Raw genomic sequence first — 19325 nt, 5'->3', positions numbered from 1 at the left:
GTGGCCCGGTGGCCTAAGACGAGGCGCGCGCGCATGTGTGTGTGTGTGTGTGTGTGTGTGTGTGTGTGTGTGTGTGTGTCGCTCCCAGGGTGGGGGACCCGAGTTTGGAGGAGGCACTTCCCGCGGGCCGGGAGCTGAGCCCGCGACACCCCGCTGCCAGCCGCCCGCCACGCCGGAGGGGCGGGGGCGAGGAGAGCGTGTGTGTGTGTGTGTGTGTGTGTGTGTGTGTGCGTGTGTGCGTGTGTGCGTGTGTGTGCGCGTGTGTGTGGATGCCGCGGGGGGCGGGCGCGGCGCGCGGGGAGGGGAAGGGGTTCTCGCGCGATTGGGCGAGGTTTCCGGTGTTGTGACTGAAACCCGTCAATATGGCGGCGATCGGCCGCGGCCGCTCGCTGAAGAACCTCCGAATACGAGGTAAGCCCGCTGGCCGCTCTCACCCTCCCGGCGCTCGGCGTCCGCTACCCCGTCGGCGCTCGGCTTCCCCTGGCCCTGGGTGGGGGCAGCGAGCCGGGGCGCTGGCCAGAGTCAGGGCTGCCGCCGCTGGCCTGGCGAGCGAATCCTAATCGGGGCTGTGTGTCTGTTTCGCGCAGGGCGGAATGACAGCGGCGAGGAGAACGTCCCGCTGGATCTGACCCGAGGTAACGCGGGGCGCCGGCGAGGCGCGCGGCGGGGGGCGGAGGCGCCGGGGGCTGGGGGGCCGGGGGAGGGGGGCTTTCTCGGGGCGGCGAGCGGGAGAGGCTGGAGCCCGAGCCCCGCCTGCCGGCCCGCGGGAGCCGGACCCGGGGCCACCTCCCTGTGCCCATCCCCCCTCCCCGGGGGCCGCGGGCCTCGCCTCGAGCCTCCCCTGCGCGGGGCCTCGGGGGGCTGCGGGTGCCCTGCTGGAACGCGGGCGGCACTCGGCGGAGCCGGCCATCCCCGCCCCGCGACGGCGTTGCCCGGCTCTCCCGAGCCCGCGCCGCCGAGTCCGGGTGTGTGGGGGGGGGGGAGGAGGGGGGGGCGGCCGCGAGGGCGAGACGGAGAGGCTGGTTACTGGGGCTGCCGGAGGATGTCTGAGGGCTGGGCGACCACATCCTGCCCGCCCGAGGCCGGGACCCCGAGCCGGACACGCTCGGCTCGCCGCTCCGTCTCGCGTTCCTCTCCTCCCCCTCCCCCCCAGTCTAAACTCCCCCCCAGGTCGTGAGGTGCCCCTCAGTGCTCTGCTAAAGTGGAGGAGGGAGCCCTCCGCTGATGGTTTTAAGTCTCCGCTCGGACCCCCGCCGCCCAGCCCGACTCGACCAACACCGCCCCCCCAGCCCTGGCGGCAGGTTCATTGTTTACCTCCCGCAGCGGCGGGGGGTTTGTTTACACCTCGGAAACGGGGTGAAGAGCCGCGGGGAGGGGCTCGCGAGCGGGCTCGGGCTCTGGCCGCCGCGATGCGCTTAGCTCGTAGAGTTTCCGCGGGGCGCTGGAGCAGAAAAGATCGAGCGGTCGTTAGACTAGGGTGTGTGTGCTTATGTGTGTGTGTGTGCGCGTGTATGTGTGTGTGTGTTTCTCTCCTCTCCCCCCCACCCTCTTCTCCGAGGGTAAACAGGATCCGCTCGACCGATTCCTAAGAAGTCATCTGAGCTCAGGGGTTGTAGCTTTACAGTTTGCATGGGCTCCCCAGTGCAGAATCAGTTTCCTTTTCTTCTTTTTTTTTTTTTTTTGAGCACTGCCAAAACGCGTTAGGAAGTTGAAAAAGGAGAAAAAAAATTGTAAACATTTCGTGTGCACGTTAAAAACAAATCTACCTAGGTGGGACAGGACGGATTGCCTTGCACAGTGGCTCCCATTGTTGAGACTCCCTTTGTAGTGGAAGCCCAGTGCGTTCTCTAATTGGTTTTATTTTCGTATCCTGCTGTAAGGCAGCCTTTATGGAAAGAGAGGGTTCGTTTTTATTTGGTTTCGTTTTATTTTACAAGAGTACTTTTTTTTTGTAACAGCATTTTATACTGAAAGTTGAGGGGCTTAGTTTTGGGTGAACCTGGGCAGATGATTTCTAAAATACACCCTACAGCTGCTTAATAGACAGGACCGCTAATTAGATCACTGTTTCACTGAACTGTCGACAATCCCCCCCCCCCCCGCCCCGCCCCCAGCTTCTTAGGTTTGACAATTACTGTACAAAGATACACGAATATTTGATATCACAGTTTGAAAACTTGTCAACATATCGCACACACCAGAAATCTTCTAAGATATGTATGTGGAAGGGGCCAGAGAGAAGTACGGTGGGTGGCGGGCACACATACCTTGCGCACCCACCTGGGACCCTGCACCGCCGATGATCCCCTGAGACACTGCCAGAAGTGATCCCTGAGCTCCACCGACTGTAGCCTCAAAACTGAAAAGAAAAAAGCGTGTATGGTAAAAGTTTTTCCAGTAAATTTTCTAACAAGGAGACATTTCGGTGGGCTCCAATCTAGCATTTCAGTTATGCGACATACTGCTTATTAGTGATTTAATTTCTGTATGAGCATCTGATTTAGATGAAGTGAAATGCATTTATTAGATTTGTCACTAACTTGTGCAGTAAAAGCCCGATTTTATGTAATACCGGAAATAAGTTGTAATTAAGTATTGAGTTTACTGATTGATATATAAATGTATGAATTGCTGTATAACAGTCATTTCTTTGCTGTTTGGTTATAAAGAACTTATATACACATGTGATTTATTACCTTTTAATTACTAAGTTTTACAAGTACACGAACAGTTGTGTTTACTATTTAAAATGCTATATTCACTGAGCATTTAGTAAATTCATATGTTCCTACGCATTTCTTGGGTTAATACTGAAAATGTAGTACATACTATTTCTGCTTTCCCTGTTTAGTTTGGAATACACAGCCATTTGAAACTGATCACAAAGGCTGTAAGCCAGGAGTGGGGGGTTCAGTGGGATGTTCCTGAATTCCTTAGGTTTTTCCCCAAAATTCTAATTGTTGGGCCAGTAGTTCTACCTTGTTTAACTTTTCAGGAGCAACCAGTGCTTCATTTTTCCCGTCAGTGTATGAGGGTTCCAGATTCTCCACATCTGCACACATTCTCTACATCAGTCTGCTACTTTTTGTATTTTTGATAAAAATGATCCTGATGGTTGTGGGAAAAAGAAGTTTAGGATAAAAAAAAGGAATGAGTTTCATTATGGATTCATTATATAGTGATGCTGTTTAAGAAACTGCTGTTCTAAGAAACACATCATTACTAAAAGTTTTGTGGATCTGAATGAGGAAAAGTTCATGAGAAATTTAACTTATTGTAATAATTTGAGATCATTGATGGTGGGGTTGCTGTGCAAGGAAAGATGTTTGCGGTTTGAGTAATATTAAGCTTTAGGAAACATTTGAACAACACAGATACATATATTTAGTACTAATGCATTGTTTGCACTTTTTCTAATTATTTCTCTGTAACTTTTAAGACATTTATTGTATAACTCATGAAAACGGGTCACTGTCTTTATAATATACCTGAGGAAGCCATCACTATATGGGGGATAAGAGAGCACTGTCAAGCCAGTTAGTTATGTATTTTAATCTCAGCTGTGATCCTTAAATGGTTGATTTGGAGCTAGTTATTTCATCTTGCTTAACTCTTAGTTTCTTCATCTTAAAAAGAAGAGATAAACTTCAAAGGTTATTAAGATGTGGGAAGTAAATAAACTAGTGCTTAATTAGTACTCAGTACAGGATCTGATACTTGGTGAGTGATGTTAACTAAATGTCAGTTGTCTTAACTACACCGAAGAATCAAAATTCATATTACAATAAAATAGCTCAACTAATTATTTTAATATTAAATTTAATATTGAATATTATAAACTCGTTAAGGAATTCTGATGTTGACATTTCAATTTTTTGGAGACATACTGTTATTGATTATGGCCTATCTAAGTACTCTATAAAAAGTAGAGTATTGCGTACAACAGCCGTAAAATGTAATCTCTGAGATTGCCAATATATTAACTGTAATCAAAGAACAATATGTATGTGAGATAAAATGTTGTATGTGAGATAAAATGTTGTGAGTGAGATAAAATGTTCTATTTTAAAGACCCTTAGACATTTTCTCCTTGATGTACATAGTCTTGCAAGTTTCTTGAGCAGCCTTAAGTTTCTTTGTCTTGGTACAGACTTTATTTACTGTTTTTGTTTGGAGGCCACAGCTGGTGGAGCCTGAGGGGCTACTCCTGGCTCTGCTTAGGGATCTGTCCTGACAGGTGCTTTGGGTACCATATGCTGTGTTGGTTGCATACAAGGCAAGTGCCTTAACCCTTGTACTGTCACTGAGGTTACGCAGTGCTGGTTGAAGTGCTATAGTTCATAAGTAGTGTGCCTGAATTAAAAATTGTTGATAGGTTTTGAACTAGTTTAGAAACTTCATTATACTAGAGTTGAACCATCAACTTATTGGTGATGTTTTCGGTTTTAGGTAGTTACTGTACTTAATTTGTGAAAGCCCCTGATAATTTGCTATTGATATCACTAGATAGTCATACTTATTTTTGCATAGCAGAATCTATTTTGAAGTCCAGATACTTTTTGTAGCCACTTACACTGCAAGGATAGTGGAAGTATTGGATACATTTTTACCACTCCTATGGTGCATCTCTTTCTTATTCAGAATAACTTTATGAAAAGACAGTATTCCTGTGTAAGCCCTTCTAGTATAATTTGCTAGTAAAAGTGAATTTCCACTTGTCCAGTCCAAATAATTTACCTATTATCCATATTTCATTATATGTAACATATATAATATAGTTTATATATAATTTATTTTAAAACAGTAATTTTTTTTATCTCACCCTTTTTTTTAGTTCATTAATAATAAAAAGTTAAAAGTCCTGGCTGCTGCTTAATATTTAGAAAGGCTAGAAGATTATTTTTTTGGTTACACCAGCAGTGTTCAGGGCTTATTTCTTGCTCTGTCCTTTGACGGCATGACTGGTGGTGCTTGGAGGACCGTATGTGGTGCTTGGAGGACTGTATGTGGTGCTGGGCATTTGAACCCGGGTCAACCACCTGAGATGGTGGGTACGTGGCGGATAATAGATAATATATATGTATGTGGACCACATAATAGACTAGGATTAGAATGAGGGTAGGAGATATAAAATGACAAAGATTGCCAAAACTATTTTTCCGCAGATTCTACAATATCCTCACTCCACAGCTTTCTTAACTTCTGTAGTCTTACAGATGTAGATCTTCCTCTGTACTGAAAATTGGGGTGTGTGTGTGTGTGTGTGTGTGTGTGTGTGTGTGTGTGTTTGGACTCAGGCTTACTCCTGGCTTAGTACTCTGGGCTCACACCTGGTAGTTCTCAGGGGATTGTATGGAGTATCGGGGATCCAGCCCCGATGGGCTGCCTGCAAAGCTGTACAATATCTCCCGCTGTACAATATCTCCGGTCTGTGAAAACTCTTTCTTAAATCATTTAAAAAATAACTTCGTGCAAAATCACAGTCATTTTTCTGTATGTTAAAATTTTATTTGTCATCAAAATATATTTAAGTCTCAACTCTGAGAATCTCTGAGGATCTTACTGCTGTACAATTGAGGGTTTCGTTTTTGAAATTCTAAGGGACTAAAATTTCTTAGGCAAGTAATTGCATCAAGGTCACAGGGTTAGTGACTAACTCAGATCAAGCACTTGTAAGCTTTTACACTACTGCCATTTTTTGCAATTTCCATCACTTTGGTAGAATATTTTTCTGACTCTTTTCCTATCTCTCTTTACTGCGTTTTTGTTTCTTTTTTAAAACTGGATGGTTTTTCTAGCTCCATAAGCAAGTGAGCCCTCTCTGATTTTGTTCATTATTATATTCTCTCCTTATTTTCTTCCTTTTTATTTTTTGTAATAGTGCTACCTCCCAAAGAATAGTTTTCATTTATTGCTTCAGAAATCTGTGAATTGTGGTGGTCAGGATTATATCATTTTTATTCTGATACTTCCTTTTAAGCTTGCAAAACAAATTAGCATATGTGTCTAGTAATTTTAAATATGTGATGGGTAAAACTTTGTGTTCCAAAGAATACCCAACTAAAATTTTTTTCGTTATTTTAAAAAATTCTTGTGGCCACATCCAGTGTTACTCAGGGCGCATGTTGTGCTTAGTATTAAACCCAGGACCTGGGTGCAAAGGATGTACTCTGCCACTTGAGCGACATTTTAGGCCCAAGATACTCATTTTTACTTTGTTACCACTGTTGTCTTGTTATTCAAGAATAGTGATCTACTTCTCTTTAAATCACCACATTCCTCCAGTGTAATTTTTGAAATAAATGTCCAGTCCAATCTTTCCTATCATTCCCATTGTCATCAATCTTGTTTATACCCTAATTATCTCCGTGGTTAGAGTAAATAAAATCCTTTCTCTCCTCTTTTTTTCCACTTCTTTTTGCCAGTTTTCTTTCCCAGAATGCAGATCTGATCCATGTCATTTCGTTAAAAAAAAAAACAACAACAAAAAAACCCAGCCTCAGAGTCAACTTTCAGGCTCATTTTTGCTACAGAATAAATTCCAGACTCATTGAAAGCCTTGAATGGTTTTTCTTTCTTCTACACTATCTTAACTGTAGTATTCTAAATATATCTGACAACACAGAGTTCACTTATTTAGCACCTCCCTTTCCACATGACAGTTCTCAACCTCCTCTTCCCTGTCTCCTCCCCCAATTGTATTTTGCCTTGGTTGAAAATTATTGCTTTAGTCAAAGATGACTGTTAACTCTTCTTATGTGGCATGCAATTTTTGTTTATTTTTTTATAGGTTGCTTCCTCTGCTTAGAATTTCCTTTCCCCCATTCTATATTGAAATTCTATATTGAAATTGATATTTCTCTGAGGGTGGGGGATTTGGGCCACACCTGGCTGTGCTCAAGGCTTACACCTATCTCTGCTCAGAAATCCTGACAGACCTTGGGGAACTGTATGTAGTGCTGGAGATCACACCCGGATTGACAGTGTGCAAGAGGGGAGAGTTATAAATTGTACTGGACTCTAGCCTCTGTCCTCCACTTTTCTACAATCTCTCTTCCTCTTTTTTCTTTCTATGGGGAGGGGACTTCCACAAGTGCTCAGGGGGCCCTCGGACCAGTTGTATAAGTATTGGCCTGGCCGTGTGTGACAGATGGGTTAGTATTGTGCTGGTGATATGGATGTGGTGTTGCTTGAGGCCCAGTGGTGCTAGTGACTGCCAGTGCCACCCCTGGCAGTGCTCAAGTGACCATGAGTTGCTGGGGATCATGCACTCCAGCTCTTTGAGATATTTTTATCATCTCTTTACTTCTAAATAGTATTTACAATAGTACCATTGTCCAATTTAAGTTTTGTCCAGTTTTTCTTTCTCAGTAGGTGTTAATTTACTTCTATATTATCATAAAATTGTAACTCAGATTTTTATGGAATGAAAGAGTGGAAAAAGATAGGGGGAAAGGTAGTATAATATTGAGAGTAGAAGTAAGAGCATTTTAAATCTGCAGTCCTGAGGAACCAGGAAAGTGATGGTCATGAAATGGAGAAATCATTCAGGGAGGAATGATGATGAGTTAGACTTTGCACTCTGAATTCTGGGTGATTTACTCTCAGAGATGTGATGTTAGCAGCAAGTGCTGGAATGGAAATTTTAGTAGTTCTGATTTGTGATGTGATTGTTCTCTGCAAAGGGTTTTGAGAGAAAAATATGTAAGTGGAGAAAGAGATGAAGATTTAAATGTTAAGAGGATTATCTGTTTAAAGGATATGTCATAAGGCAAGAATAAATAAGAAGAAGGGGACTAGTAGAAGTGAAAATTAGATTATGACCTGAATTCAGGAGGAGTTTTGGTTTGACGGTATTAAAGAAAATATAACATTAGGGGGCTGGAGAGATAATACAGAGGTAGGGCGTTTGTCTTGCACGGGCCAACCTGGGTTCAATTCCCAGCATCCCATATCGTCCCCTGAGCACCACCAGGAGTAACCCCTGTGCATCGCTGGGTTGATACAAAAAAAACAAAACAAAAACCCACAAACATTAAAGGTGAGTTCTGGAAAACTTCTCTTCTTTAATCTGAGGATAATCATGGTATATTATTTGTAACAATTTCACTGTTCATCTATCTGTGTAGTTTTCAGGTAGTACTGTGTTCCTGGGATATCTAAAGTTAAAGAGAAAGCATTTATGATCTTGTTAAATCTCCTTGAAGTAGTTCCATAAACAGTAATGAATACCTGTAGGAGTAATTGTATTTCATAGCACTTGAAATGTAAATTATAGTCAACTCTCAATTTCCTTTTACATGATAATCTACAGTGACTTGGTGCCTCCTCCCCCCCAGGTTTCAGGCTACTGAAATAGGGCTCTGAAAAGCACAGTGGGGTGAGTGAATGGTTTGCATGCCTGTGTATCTGTATCTCTATCACCAAGTAAAATACAGTCCACTCTCAGTTATCTGCACTTTGAAAAGTTGAGTAACGGGTGGAAGGTGACCAAATACATAACATGAATACATTAATATGTGACTTTGGACGATTTTTATATTTTTATTTCCGCTCCTCATACCTCCCATCCTCAAAAGATTTCTGTATCTTTTCTTTTACTTGAATTTATTAGCACAAATTTTTTGGTACTAATCAGATCCTATCAGAATAACAAGCAAGTAAACAGGATAAATATTTATTAGACTGTTCACATTTGAATAATTGAGAGTTGACTGTTAATGCTTCTTTGGATCATCTTGTTTTGTATTTAATGTGCTTTTCAGTGTGGTCAGGTGAATGTTAAATATCTAGTTAAAAATTATATCTTTATAATGAATGCAGTTCTGACATTATACAGATATTTAACTAAGTTGAAAATAATTACATAAACATTGCTAAATACAATGTTATTGTTAATATTAAGTCATAGGGTTGAAAGAGAACCTAAACCTAAGAACATTCTTAAATTTCTTCTTAGAGGAACGTGATTCCTTGTGTCCCCCAAGTGCTGCCAGGAGTGATTCCTGAGTGCGGAGTGCAGAGCCAGGAAACCCCTCAGCATCACTGGGTGTGGCCCAAAAACCAAAATAAAACAAAAAAAATTCATTCAGAGTTGTCTAGCCAGATTTCACAAACTGAGCAGTGTGTCTGACAATACTGAAATTTATTTAAAGTATAATGAAATTGGGAAAATGTAGAGGCATTAAACGTATCCAGGAATCATATATTCAAGGAGTCGATAGAATTTAGTAAAAAATTCAGAAAAGAGTTTTTTAACCTTCTTTACCTGGATTTTAAAGAATCTGATTCCTTCAGTTCACCTGTTTTTGTTACTTTTTTTTTAAAAAAAAAACCCTAATATGTAGAATAATTTTTGTTTTAATAACCAGCATATTTTTGTTGAATTTGCTACATAATCAGGTTAATAATGTTACTATGAAATAAATGAGAAGGCACCATTCTATTTTGTTTGTTATTTGTATTTGGGCCAGACCTGGCAGTACTCAGGTCTTACTCTTTGCTCAGGGATTGCTTCTGACTGCTCAAGGTACCATATGTAGTGCCAAGCATTGAATCCAGGTTGGCCACGTGTAAGGCAAGCACCTGCCTGCTTTACTATCTCTCTAAATTAGGAGGACATAATTTCTTGGCTTCAAGGAATTTATATTATAGTTGGAGTATATCTGTATACGCAGCATAAAATAATAGTATTTGAACTGACTGCCCCTTACCTTTATAAATCAGGTTAAAAGAAACAAAAACTTTTAAAAGGGAGATAAATATGGAATAATATAAAGAACTCATAGGAATGTTGGCACCTGTAAGACATCTGTGTAAAGAGATAACATTTCAATAGAACTGTGGATCACTGCTTTTTTGTGAACTGTCATTTTCCTGGAATATTACTCAATATTTGAAGTTGGAATTGAGATAAAATTGATGAATTCTATGTGTGAGTCCTTTTACTATTGAAATGGGTTACATTTCAACCTAGGGCTTTATGCCTTTTGAAAATCATGCTGGATTTGAGGTTTTATGCGTATTCGGAAGTTACTGTGTGCTTGTGACTAAGAGTATATAAGTGCTTGGTGGCATTTTAAACCTAAGCATAAATAATATTTTTCATGTCATGTTTCATTTGTGTCTTTTCCCTCATTAATATTGCATGTTCAGAGTCTTTGTTATTCGTTAACGAGCATTATTCTAGATGTGTTCAATTTGGAAAGAGTCTGTCATTGGGATTGGTAGTGCTTTTGTTACTTTTTACACTGAAGTGAGTGGTCTTATTTTCTCATCTCAAAATTTGAGTACATGTGATCTTATAGTGAGTAAGAATATTTGAAATCAAGATTATCCTAAAAACCCGAAACATTTCCTTTTCAAATCTGTACATTCTGCCCAGCCATCTAATGTTTGGATAAGTGTTAAACAATATTTGGGAAATTATTACTCTAATAAACCAGCAGAATGATACTTGAATTGCTACTTTCAGAGAATTTAGTAATCTTGTTGAGACTCTAATGTCATTTTTTTGGTGTTTTTCCTAATAAAGAAGAGAGAAGAAACAAATTTGAAACAAGAAAGGTTGCCATGGACATTAGCCACTAAGAAAGAACAGTTTCTCACATAAAGTGTGTAGTTACTTTTTGATGTGTACACATTTTTTCAATTATATTTTACTAAATCACATATTAAAACAGTATTGCTAGTTATGTCGGTATTAAGTGTTATTTCATATTCCAAAATTTCATTGCTGTCTTCCCTCCTTACCCCCACCCCTCATAATCTTGTGTAGTGCATTCCATAACTTTTACTTGCCATCACTACTAGCCCCCTTTCCCAAGAGAAAAAGAGAAAGAAAATAGGGGGATAAAGTTGCAGAAAGAGAAGACTCCAGTGGTTGGAGGTAGGTGAGTTATGAACTCTAATATTTAGTTCTCTGGCAGTTCATGTGTATTATCAGGTTGCAAGTAGAATGTTTTATTTAGCATATGTTGTAGGTAAGTCAGTCATATCCGCCCCATCGTATTAGTATGAATCTGTGATACTGAGATGTTTGAATATAAACATTTCTTTTCTACTTTATAGTGGTTTTGGGTTCATTTTATTACTACAGGCTGTAATTTCTAGTATTTTTGAATGGCATGAGGTGGTGAAATGCAAATCGAGATTAATTTTTATGTTTTAAGACTTTACATAATTTAGGAATAATTCTTAGGTATTGTAAAGTTTTAATAGTTGAATATAAATATATAAATTATAGATTAATATAGCCTTAGCATGTTTAAATCAAATTATTTTAATAAGCACCTTAAAATTGCTGTTTTCTAACTTTGTCATGGTAGGATTTGGTGGTAAGTTCATATTTCAGTTTTCATGTTTTTGTTTAAAGTACATAAAATTGGGGGCTGGAGTGATAGCACAGCGGGGAGGGTATTTGCCTTGCATGCAGCTGACCTGGGTTCGATTCCCAGTATCCCATATGGTCCCCCAAGCACCGCCATGAGCAGTTCCTGAGTACATGAGCCAGGAATAACCCCTGTGCATTGCTGGGTGTGACCCAAAAAGCAAAAATAAATAAATAAAGTACATAAAATTGTGTTACCTAGCAAAAAATCAATTCAAAAGGTGCTTAGCATTCTTCTAAGGGAGGTAAAGAGATTTGGATAAGCTCACAGTTACCTTTTACTATATTACTGTTTTTTAAAAATATTTTGTTTTATTGTCAAAGTTTAGACTTTATTGTTTATTTATTTTATTTTTGGGTCCCACCCACCGATGCACAGAGGTTACTCCTGGCTCAGGCACTCAGGAATTACTCCTGGTGATGCTCAGGGGACCAAATGGGATGCTGGGAATCAAACCCAGGTTGGCTCTGTGCAAGGCAGACGCCCTACCTGCTGTGCTATTGCTCCAGCCCCTAGACTTTATTTTTAAATCACATAAAAACATTTTCACTGATTTTAGTCATTGTTCCTGCATTGAACAATATCATAAAGTAATTATAAAATAAACAAAATAATGTTAAATGTTTCTCTGCGTATTTGAATATCATGGATTTGGCATTTGTAAAGAAATATTTGAAGCATAGTTGGACTCCAGGAAATGTTTTATTTGTCCTACTCTAAACAGAAATACGGGCTGGAGAGATAATACAGTGGGTAAGGCACTTACCTTGCATTCAGCTGACTTGGCAGTTCTGGCACTACTTATGAATCTTGAGCCATCCAGTGACCCCTGAGTGCAGAACAAGGAGTAAGCCCTGAGCAGAGCTGGGTGTGATCTCCAAACAAAAAACAAACACGTTTTCTGTATATTATCTGACAGTTGTCACTCATCATTGAGAGCATCTTATTTGCAGTTATTTGCTCCTATGTTGAACCAATCTTGATATTAAAATTATCAAATTAGCCAAAATTGTAATCACTTAATCACTTAACTTCCCATTAGTCGTCGATTTGCTCGAGCGGGCGCCAGTAACGTCTCCATTTGTCCCTGTCGCGGGCTAGTGTAGCCCAATGGCATCTGTTCGCTCCGGGAATATGAAGAGCCTCAAACCGATCGTTCATGATCTTGACGAAGAAGTCTGACCATCTGGTAGGTGGGCGGCCACGTGGTCTCTTGACATCCCGTGGAATCCAATCAGTAACAGCTCTAGTCCAACGGTCGTCTTTAAATCTCATTACGTGACCAGCCCATCTGATTTTCGACACCTTGGCAAATGAGACAGCGTCCCTGATCCTTGATCGTCGACGGATGTCAGAACTCCGGATTCTTTCTCTCATTTGAGTGAAACGTGATATTCCAAGCATGGCTCTTTCTATTCTTCTTTGGGAGACCTGAATGGCGTTCTCATCTAGTTTGCGTAGGGCCCAGGTCTCTGAGGCATATGTTAATGCAGGAAGAACAGTGGAATCAAAGAGATGTGCCCGGAGCCGGAGGTTCTTCGTCCTCTTAGCTATTTCTTCGACATTCTTGAAGGCGTTCCAAGCCGCTCTCTTCCTCCTGCGCAGCTCGGGTGCCAGGTCATTTGTCATGTTGACCTCTCGACCTAGGTACACATAGCTGTTGCATTCGGAGATGGTCGTTCCATTGAGAGCGAATGGGGCGTCAGGAACAAGGCTGTTTCTCATAAACATTGTCTTCGTGAGATTCAGCTGTAGTCCTACCTTTCCACACTCACGGTCAAAGTCGGCCAGCATTTGTGCCGCTTGGCTGATGTTTGGTGTTATTAAAACAATGTCATCAGCAAGGCGGAGGTGGTGTAGTTGCCGACCATCTATCTTCACTCCCATTCCTTCCCATTCCAGTCGTCGCATGATGTTCTCGAGGGTGGCACTGAAGAGTTTCGGTGAAATGGTATCACCCTGCCGCACCCCTCTCTTGACATCAACGATCACTTCTTTGTAGAATGGTGAGATCCTGGTAGTGAATCCGCAATACAGCTCACGGAGGATCCTGATGTATTGGGCTTGAATGCCCTGATTGGCTAGGGCTTCAATGACCGCTTCCGTCTCAACAGAATCAAAGTCCTTCTTTAAATCAATGAACATTATGCAGAGCGGCATCTTGAACTCCTGAGAAACCTCAATGAGCTTGGTTATCGTGTGGATATGGTCGATGGTGCTGAATCCTTTGTGGAACACTGCTTGATCTTTTTAAAATGGCATTTTCATTCTTCTGTTCTATAACTATGTGCAGATAAAATGCAATAGGTATAACTAGGTTGGATACTGATATATGTATAGGTGGGGTGATTGCCTTCTAGGTAGCTGATACGGGTTTGATGCCCTGAACCCTACATGGTCCTCCAAGCCCCACCAGGAATTATGTCTGAGGAGGAGTTAGCTCTGAACACTGTCAGAGCTAACAAACAAACAAAACAAACAACAACAACATAATTTCTACCCTTGCTAGCATGTAGGCCAGTTACCAAGGGGTTTAGATTGATTGCTAAATGTTTAAGAAACAGTCTTTGATTATACAGAATAGCATCAGTGTAGACTTTATCTCAAACATTTTTTTTCTGTTAAAACATTTTTAACTGTTAAACACATTTAGCTTTCCTACTTGTGGTTGGAGCGATAGCACAGTGGTAGGGCGTTTGCCTTGCAAGCTGCTGGCCTGGCCGAGCTGCGTTGGATTCCTCCGCCCCTCTTGGAGAGCCCGGCAAGCTACCGAGAGTACTTAGCCTGTACAGCAAAACCTGGGAAGCTACCCGTGAAGTATTCAATATGCCAGACACAGTAACAGCAAGTCTCACAATGGAGACGTTACTGAGCCCTGATGAGTAAATCTATGAACAATGGGAGGACAGTTCTACAGTGCTACCTATGACATTTACATAAATACTCCTATGTACTCCATATATAAAAAGGACCTATAGTTTTATCTATATTTTAGTTATCTAGATACTTTATCTTTTATATCTAATTTATTGTAATTACTAGTAATCACTGAGATTCTAAAACCGAAGCATCGAGCCCTTTATAGTCTTCCTAACTCAAGTAGAATAGAAGATAAATTATATTGCTGGAATAATTTATGTGAGTCATTTTATATTTTATAGGCTGTACTTTTATAAAAACAATAGGATAGGTTTGGAATCTTTAGTAAAAGGCGAAAGATTTATGCGATCTGAAGAGAAACCAGAGTATATAGGTTTGGAATCTTTAGGAAGCAAGTTATTGGCTGAGATCTGAAATGTAGATTTTAATTTTTGGGCTGGAGCGATAGCACAGCGGTAGGGCATTTGCCTTGCACGCAGCCAACATGGCCGACCCGAGTTCGATTCCTCCGCCCCTCTCGGAGAGCCCGGCAAGCTACCGAGAGTATCTCGTCCGCACAGCAGAGCCTGGCAAGCCGCCCGTAACGTATTTGATATGCCAGACACAGTAACAACAAAGTCTCCAATGGAGACGTCACATCTGGCAGTGCTCAGGGTTTGCTCCTGGCTCTACACTCAGGAATTACTCCTTGTGGTGCTTGGGGGACCATATGGGATGCCAGGGATTGAATCCAGGTCGGGCACGTGCAAGGCAAAAACCCTCCCTGTTGGACTATAGCTCCAGCCCCTACTGGTCTACTTTAAAAAATATTTCATTGTTATAGTTTGACGTATTTACAGTAGTTCTTTTATGATCTTAATGCATACAGTTATCACCCCTCAGTACCACCAACTTGAGCAAGATTCTCTCCCAACATTACTGTTAATATCACTGTTCAAACATTTAAAAAAGGGTGCAGATCACTGTTCAAACATTTAAAACAGGGTGCAGATAGCTGAAGCTTAAAATATAGTCCTTCATTTTTTTTTCCAAAAAACTTTTGAAACTCATTTTGGATACCAGTATCAAAATAAAGAATTAAATTAGAGTAACAAAAATAATGCTAGGAAAGAAAATTATATTCTGTTGCTTTTAAACTTAGACGCCACATCCATCTCTCTATTAATGAAGTGAATCTTAGCAAAGCAGTATGAAGTGTTTTTCCACATAAATCATCACTGATGGAACAATTTGTCGTTCTCTTGATTATATGCAAAAATAAAGAGCCTTCAACAAAATTAATATCCACACAGGACGCAAACAGCAATTTAGGAAGAACTAATAATATTCAATCTAATAAAAGCAGCTATTAAAAACTCAGCTGGTATCATAAAAATAGTACTCGATGAATTAAGTAAAAGAAAAAAGAACACTGAGGTGGAATAAAAATTGACACTATTTATAAGTCTGTATTCAAAGACATATGAAATAATCTAGTATAAACAATTCACTCAAAAAGGTATGGGACCTAGGGATCAATGTAGTAATTATTTTTCCTTTTAAAGTATAGACAGTAATTATTTTTAAACACTATTCTAATAGGGTTTACATCCCATCAATGGCCAAGATCCAGAGACTATAAAACCAAGCTCCCGGAAACTTGTCTAGTTCAAGCTTATTGTCTAGTTCCCACTCATGGAGAACCCGGCAAGCTACTGCGTGTATCCTGCCTGCATGGCAGAGTGGCAAGCTCCCCGTGGCATATACGATATGCCAAAACCCAGTAGCAGTGATGGGTCTCATTTCCCTAACCCTGAAAGAGCCTCCAATATGGCACTTGCTAAAATCTCTTTTGGTCTGCTTTTAAAAAACGAATGGAGACCTTACTGGTGCCTGCTTGAGGAAATTGATGAACAACAGGATAGTGGACAGTGATAGTGACAGTGATTCTAATAGGGTTAATTTATTCAAAATTTTGTGGGTACTTTTCATACATATTCTGACATTATTTTTGGCAATTTATAAGAATGTATATACCTGTCAGATTTACCTATACATGCCTATTGTTTATATGTAGAAAATGATTCTTGTAACTTGCATGAAACAAGTATCTGTCACAGTGGGCGTAGAGAGAGTACAGCAGGTAAGGCACTTGCCTTGCATGTGGCTAACCCCACATGACTTCGCTCCTTGAGCACTGCCGGGATTAAATCCTGATCACAAAGCCAAGAATAAGCCCTGAGCACTGCCAAGTGTGCCCTCCCCCAACCCCCTATCTATTATAGAGAGGTAACGGCCATCTTCATTGTGAATTTTCTTATGTCCATGTTTATTCTTCAATATCAGGCAACAAAATAGCAGCCATCATTTGAGGTAGCACTGTTGTTTTCTAATTTTAATGATTTGAATAATAAAAAACTGGTAATATGAAAGTTGACTGATAATTGGGGGAATTATCAGAGAAGGCTTCTTTGAGGCAGTGATAGTTTAATACAGAACTGATGAGGTACTGTGTGAAGATGAAAAGGGGAATGTAGAAGGAACATCTTGTATTTTATTTTATTTATTGGAAAGTAGAAAAGTTTATTGGAAATTAGAAGAGAAAGGAAAAGGAACTCTTCATGTGGGAGGAACTTGGTATAAGAGTAAGTTCACTTCGTGTATTTTAAAAATCTTTTTTTAACCTTTAAAAATTAAGTGATTAAGTGATATTGCAGGTCTCACCAGTGGTGCTAAGAATTCCTCCTCCCCTTTTTATTAACCTAATACATATACTCCCTGGTATTAGGAGGCTGGGGTCCTTCACTGCAGTTCTGGGTCAGCTGTCCAATAAGAGGGCCCAAGGATGTGCTGGTGCTGCCAGGCCCCACAGTTCTGGGGATTACCACGGCCTCCCTCTGTGTGGGACTCTGGGCCTGCTTCTTGCAATGCTTGGATGCACTATGTGGCGCTGAGAATCGAATAGGAGGCAACCACATGTAAGTCATGTTTTTTAACCCCTTTCTCTTTGGCCCTCTACTGATTAACTTCTTGATTTTGTAGATGAATGTATTTACAAATATTAATTCTTATGTGCCAGTGGTGTTCTGGGTTCTGAATATTTTTTAAAGAAGTTATAGCATAAACATGTTTGTGTCTTTGCAAAACTAAAATAAAACTGTTGGATTCACAAATGTTGTGTATGTGCTGTGGAAGAAGGCACTCTGTAGTCATGACACTTTTTCTCTGAGCAAAATAGGTTTCATAATTCTCAATACAGCTTTCCTGGGGACATTAGGGTTGGTGCTGGTATTAAAACCTCTTTGTCCATAACAGATTATATAATGTTTGGATTTCGGTTTGTTGATGGACAGATGTATTGCACTGTTGGTAATAAGGACATAATATAAGAGAAAGATTATGAATAATTACACAAGTGGTCTGCTTTTAAAAGATAATTGGTAGATGAAAGTATTTGTATACACAGTTGAACATTTACAATATGCGTGTGATTTTTAACTAATGCTGTTATTTATTTGATACTCAGCATTTTTTAAACCAAGCTTTACGCTAAAAGAGTTCTTCAAGTCTTTTGAAATAGTATAGTTGAAGATTACTGCTGTAGAACATTAAAGCTGAAACTGAGTAAGTACTTATAGTTTAGAGTTTGCAGAAACTTTAATTAGACCAGGGGTCTGGAATGTTAGGTCTGCAAAATCATGTGGTCTGGCCTTAGTACATGACTGGACACATGCTTCTTGTTGCATTCTGCCTGTATTGTATGGTCCATGAATGATGTTAAATATCCAAATGGCAAAAAGTGTTATCTCTACCCTTGCTTTAGAGATAACAATGTGGTGAGTGTTTTTTTTTTTTTTTTTTTTTTTTTAAATACGGGCCTTTCTTAGTACTAATAGTAGGTCTGCTCTTACTGTACTTTGAGGAGACTTAATACCAATATTAAGATGTTTACCTCTGTCTTCCTCTTGGCTTTATATTTCTGTTTACACACATAGGACTTAGAAGTTATGTAGAAAATGTTTCAGGTATTAATAATTTTTGCACGCCCGAATAGCTATGGTTTTTCATAGTATTTTCATAATATAAACATTTCAAATATTTTAGGTGGTTTAGCTTTAGAAAATGAGTATATTTCCTTTTTGAAAATACACATTCTTAATTATAGCTGTGAAATGAAAACTAAATTGTAATAGGGAAGGTCAGGATTCAGATTCTTGCAGCATAATTTGCAGGTAAATAAATAAATACATTGTATTTAAATTTTCTCAGTGTAAGTTTTCTTGTAGAAAGGCTGTAATATTATGCATTGATATTTGGCAGATGCTTAGGTAAAAACCCAAAGGACAGTTTTGGGGGATTTTTTTTCTTTCTTTCAGATTTTAATCCACATCTGGCGGTTCTCAGGAATCACTACTGGTGGAATTTGGTGACCTTGCGGGGTGTCAGGGATTGAACCTGGGTTGTCTGCTTGTCTTCTGTACTATATCTTTGACCCTCAATGTGCAATTTTAAATTTTTAAATGATAGTTACCCTTCATTTTTCTCATGGGCAATTTTGGTGGATTGTACTCTTGTTATTATGCATAAACATTGATTTTAAACAGAGTCTGTATGCATGAATCCCTGTACTCAGTTGTTTGTATATATTGAATTATGTAGGAGTTACCTTTGATCGACATGTTTGTCAACATTTTGATATGATCACTTCCATTAAAATTTCAGATATACACACAGAGTAAATACTACAAATCCTCATTTTGTAATACATTTCACATTCCACTTCAAACATTGTAAACATTAAAGACAGTCTCAATCCATCTGTATTATATCTCCAGATAAGACTTAGTTTCTTAATTCTTCCATTGGATGTGTTAATTGTTTATCTCCTCATTGAGTTTTATTTCAAGCTTAGCTTGGATAGATGTAATTGAAAAAAAAAATCACATGCTTTTAAATCTGAAGTTATCAGTTATTATTATTTTTTTTTCTTTTTGGGTCACACCCAGTGATGCTCAGGGGTTATTCCTGACTCTGCACTCAGGAATTACTCCTGGCGGTTCAGGATTGAACCGAGGT

The 19325-nt window shown here is 40.0% G+C and overlaps 1 protein-coding gene across 2 annotated transcripts in view; it reads left to right on the top strand.

Annotated features, from left to right (window-relative positions):
- Positions 1 to 285: 285 nt before the first annotated feature.
- RICTOR (RPTOR independent companion of MTOR complex 2) overlaps positions 286 to 19325 on the top strand; it is a 131569-nt gene continuing 112529 nt past the window's right edge. For both annotated transcript variants that reach the window (XM_056111998.1, XM_056111997.1), the window contains exons 1-2: positions 286 to 411; positions 588 to 635. In XM_056111998.1, the coding sequence (XP_055967973.1) occupies positions 363 to 411; positions 588 to 635 (97 nt within the window). In that variant the 5' untranslated portion in view covers positions 286 to 362. The remainder of the gene's footprint in view (positions 412 to 587; positions 636 to 19325) is intronic.

Source organism: Sorex fumeus, unplaced genomic scaffold, assembly GCF_029834395.1.
Source record: "Sorex fumeus unplaced genomic scaffold, SorFum_2.1 ptg000015l, whole genome shotgun sequence".
In the NCBI taxonomy this organism is placed as follows: domain Eukaryota; kingdom Metazoa; phylum Chordata; class Mammalia; order Eulipotyphla; family Soricidae; genus Sorex; species Sorex fumeus.
Note: the sequence above shows the minus strand (reverse complement) of the source record. Positions and strands in the feature narration are given on the sequence as shown.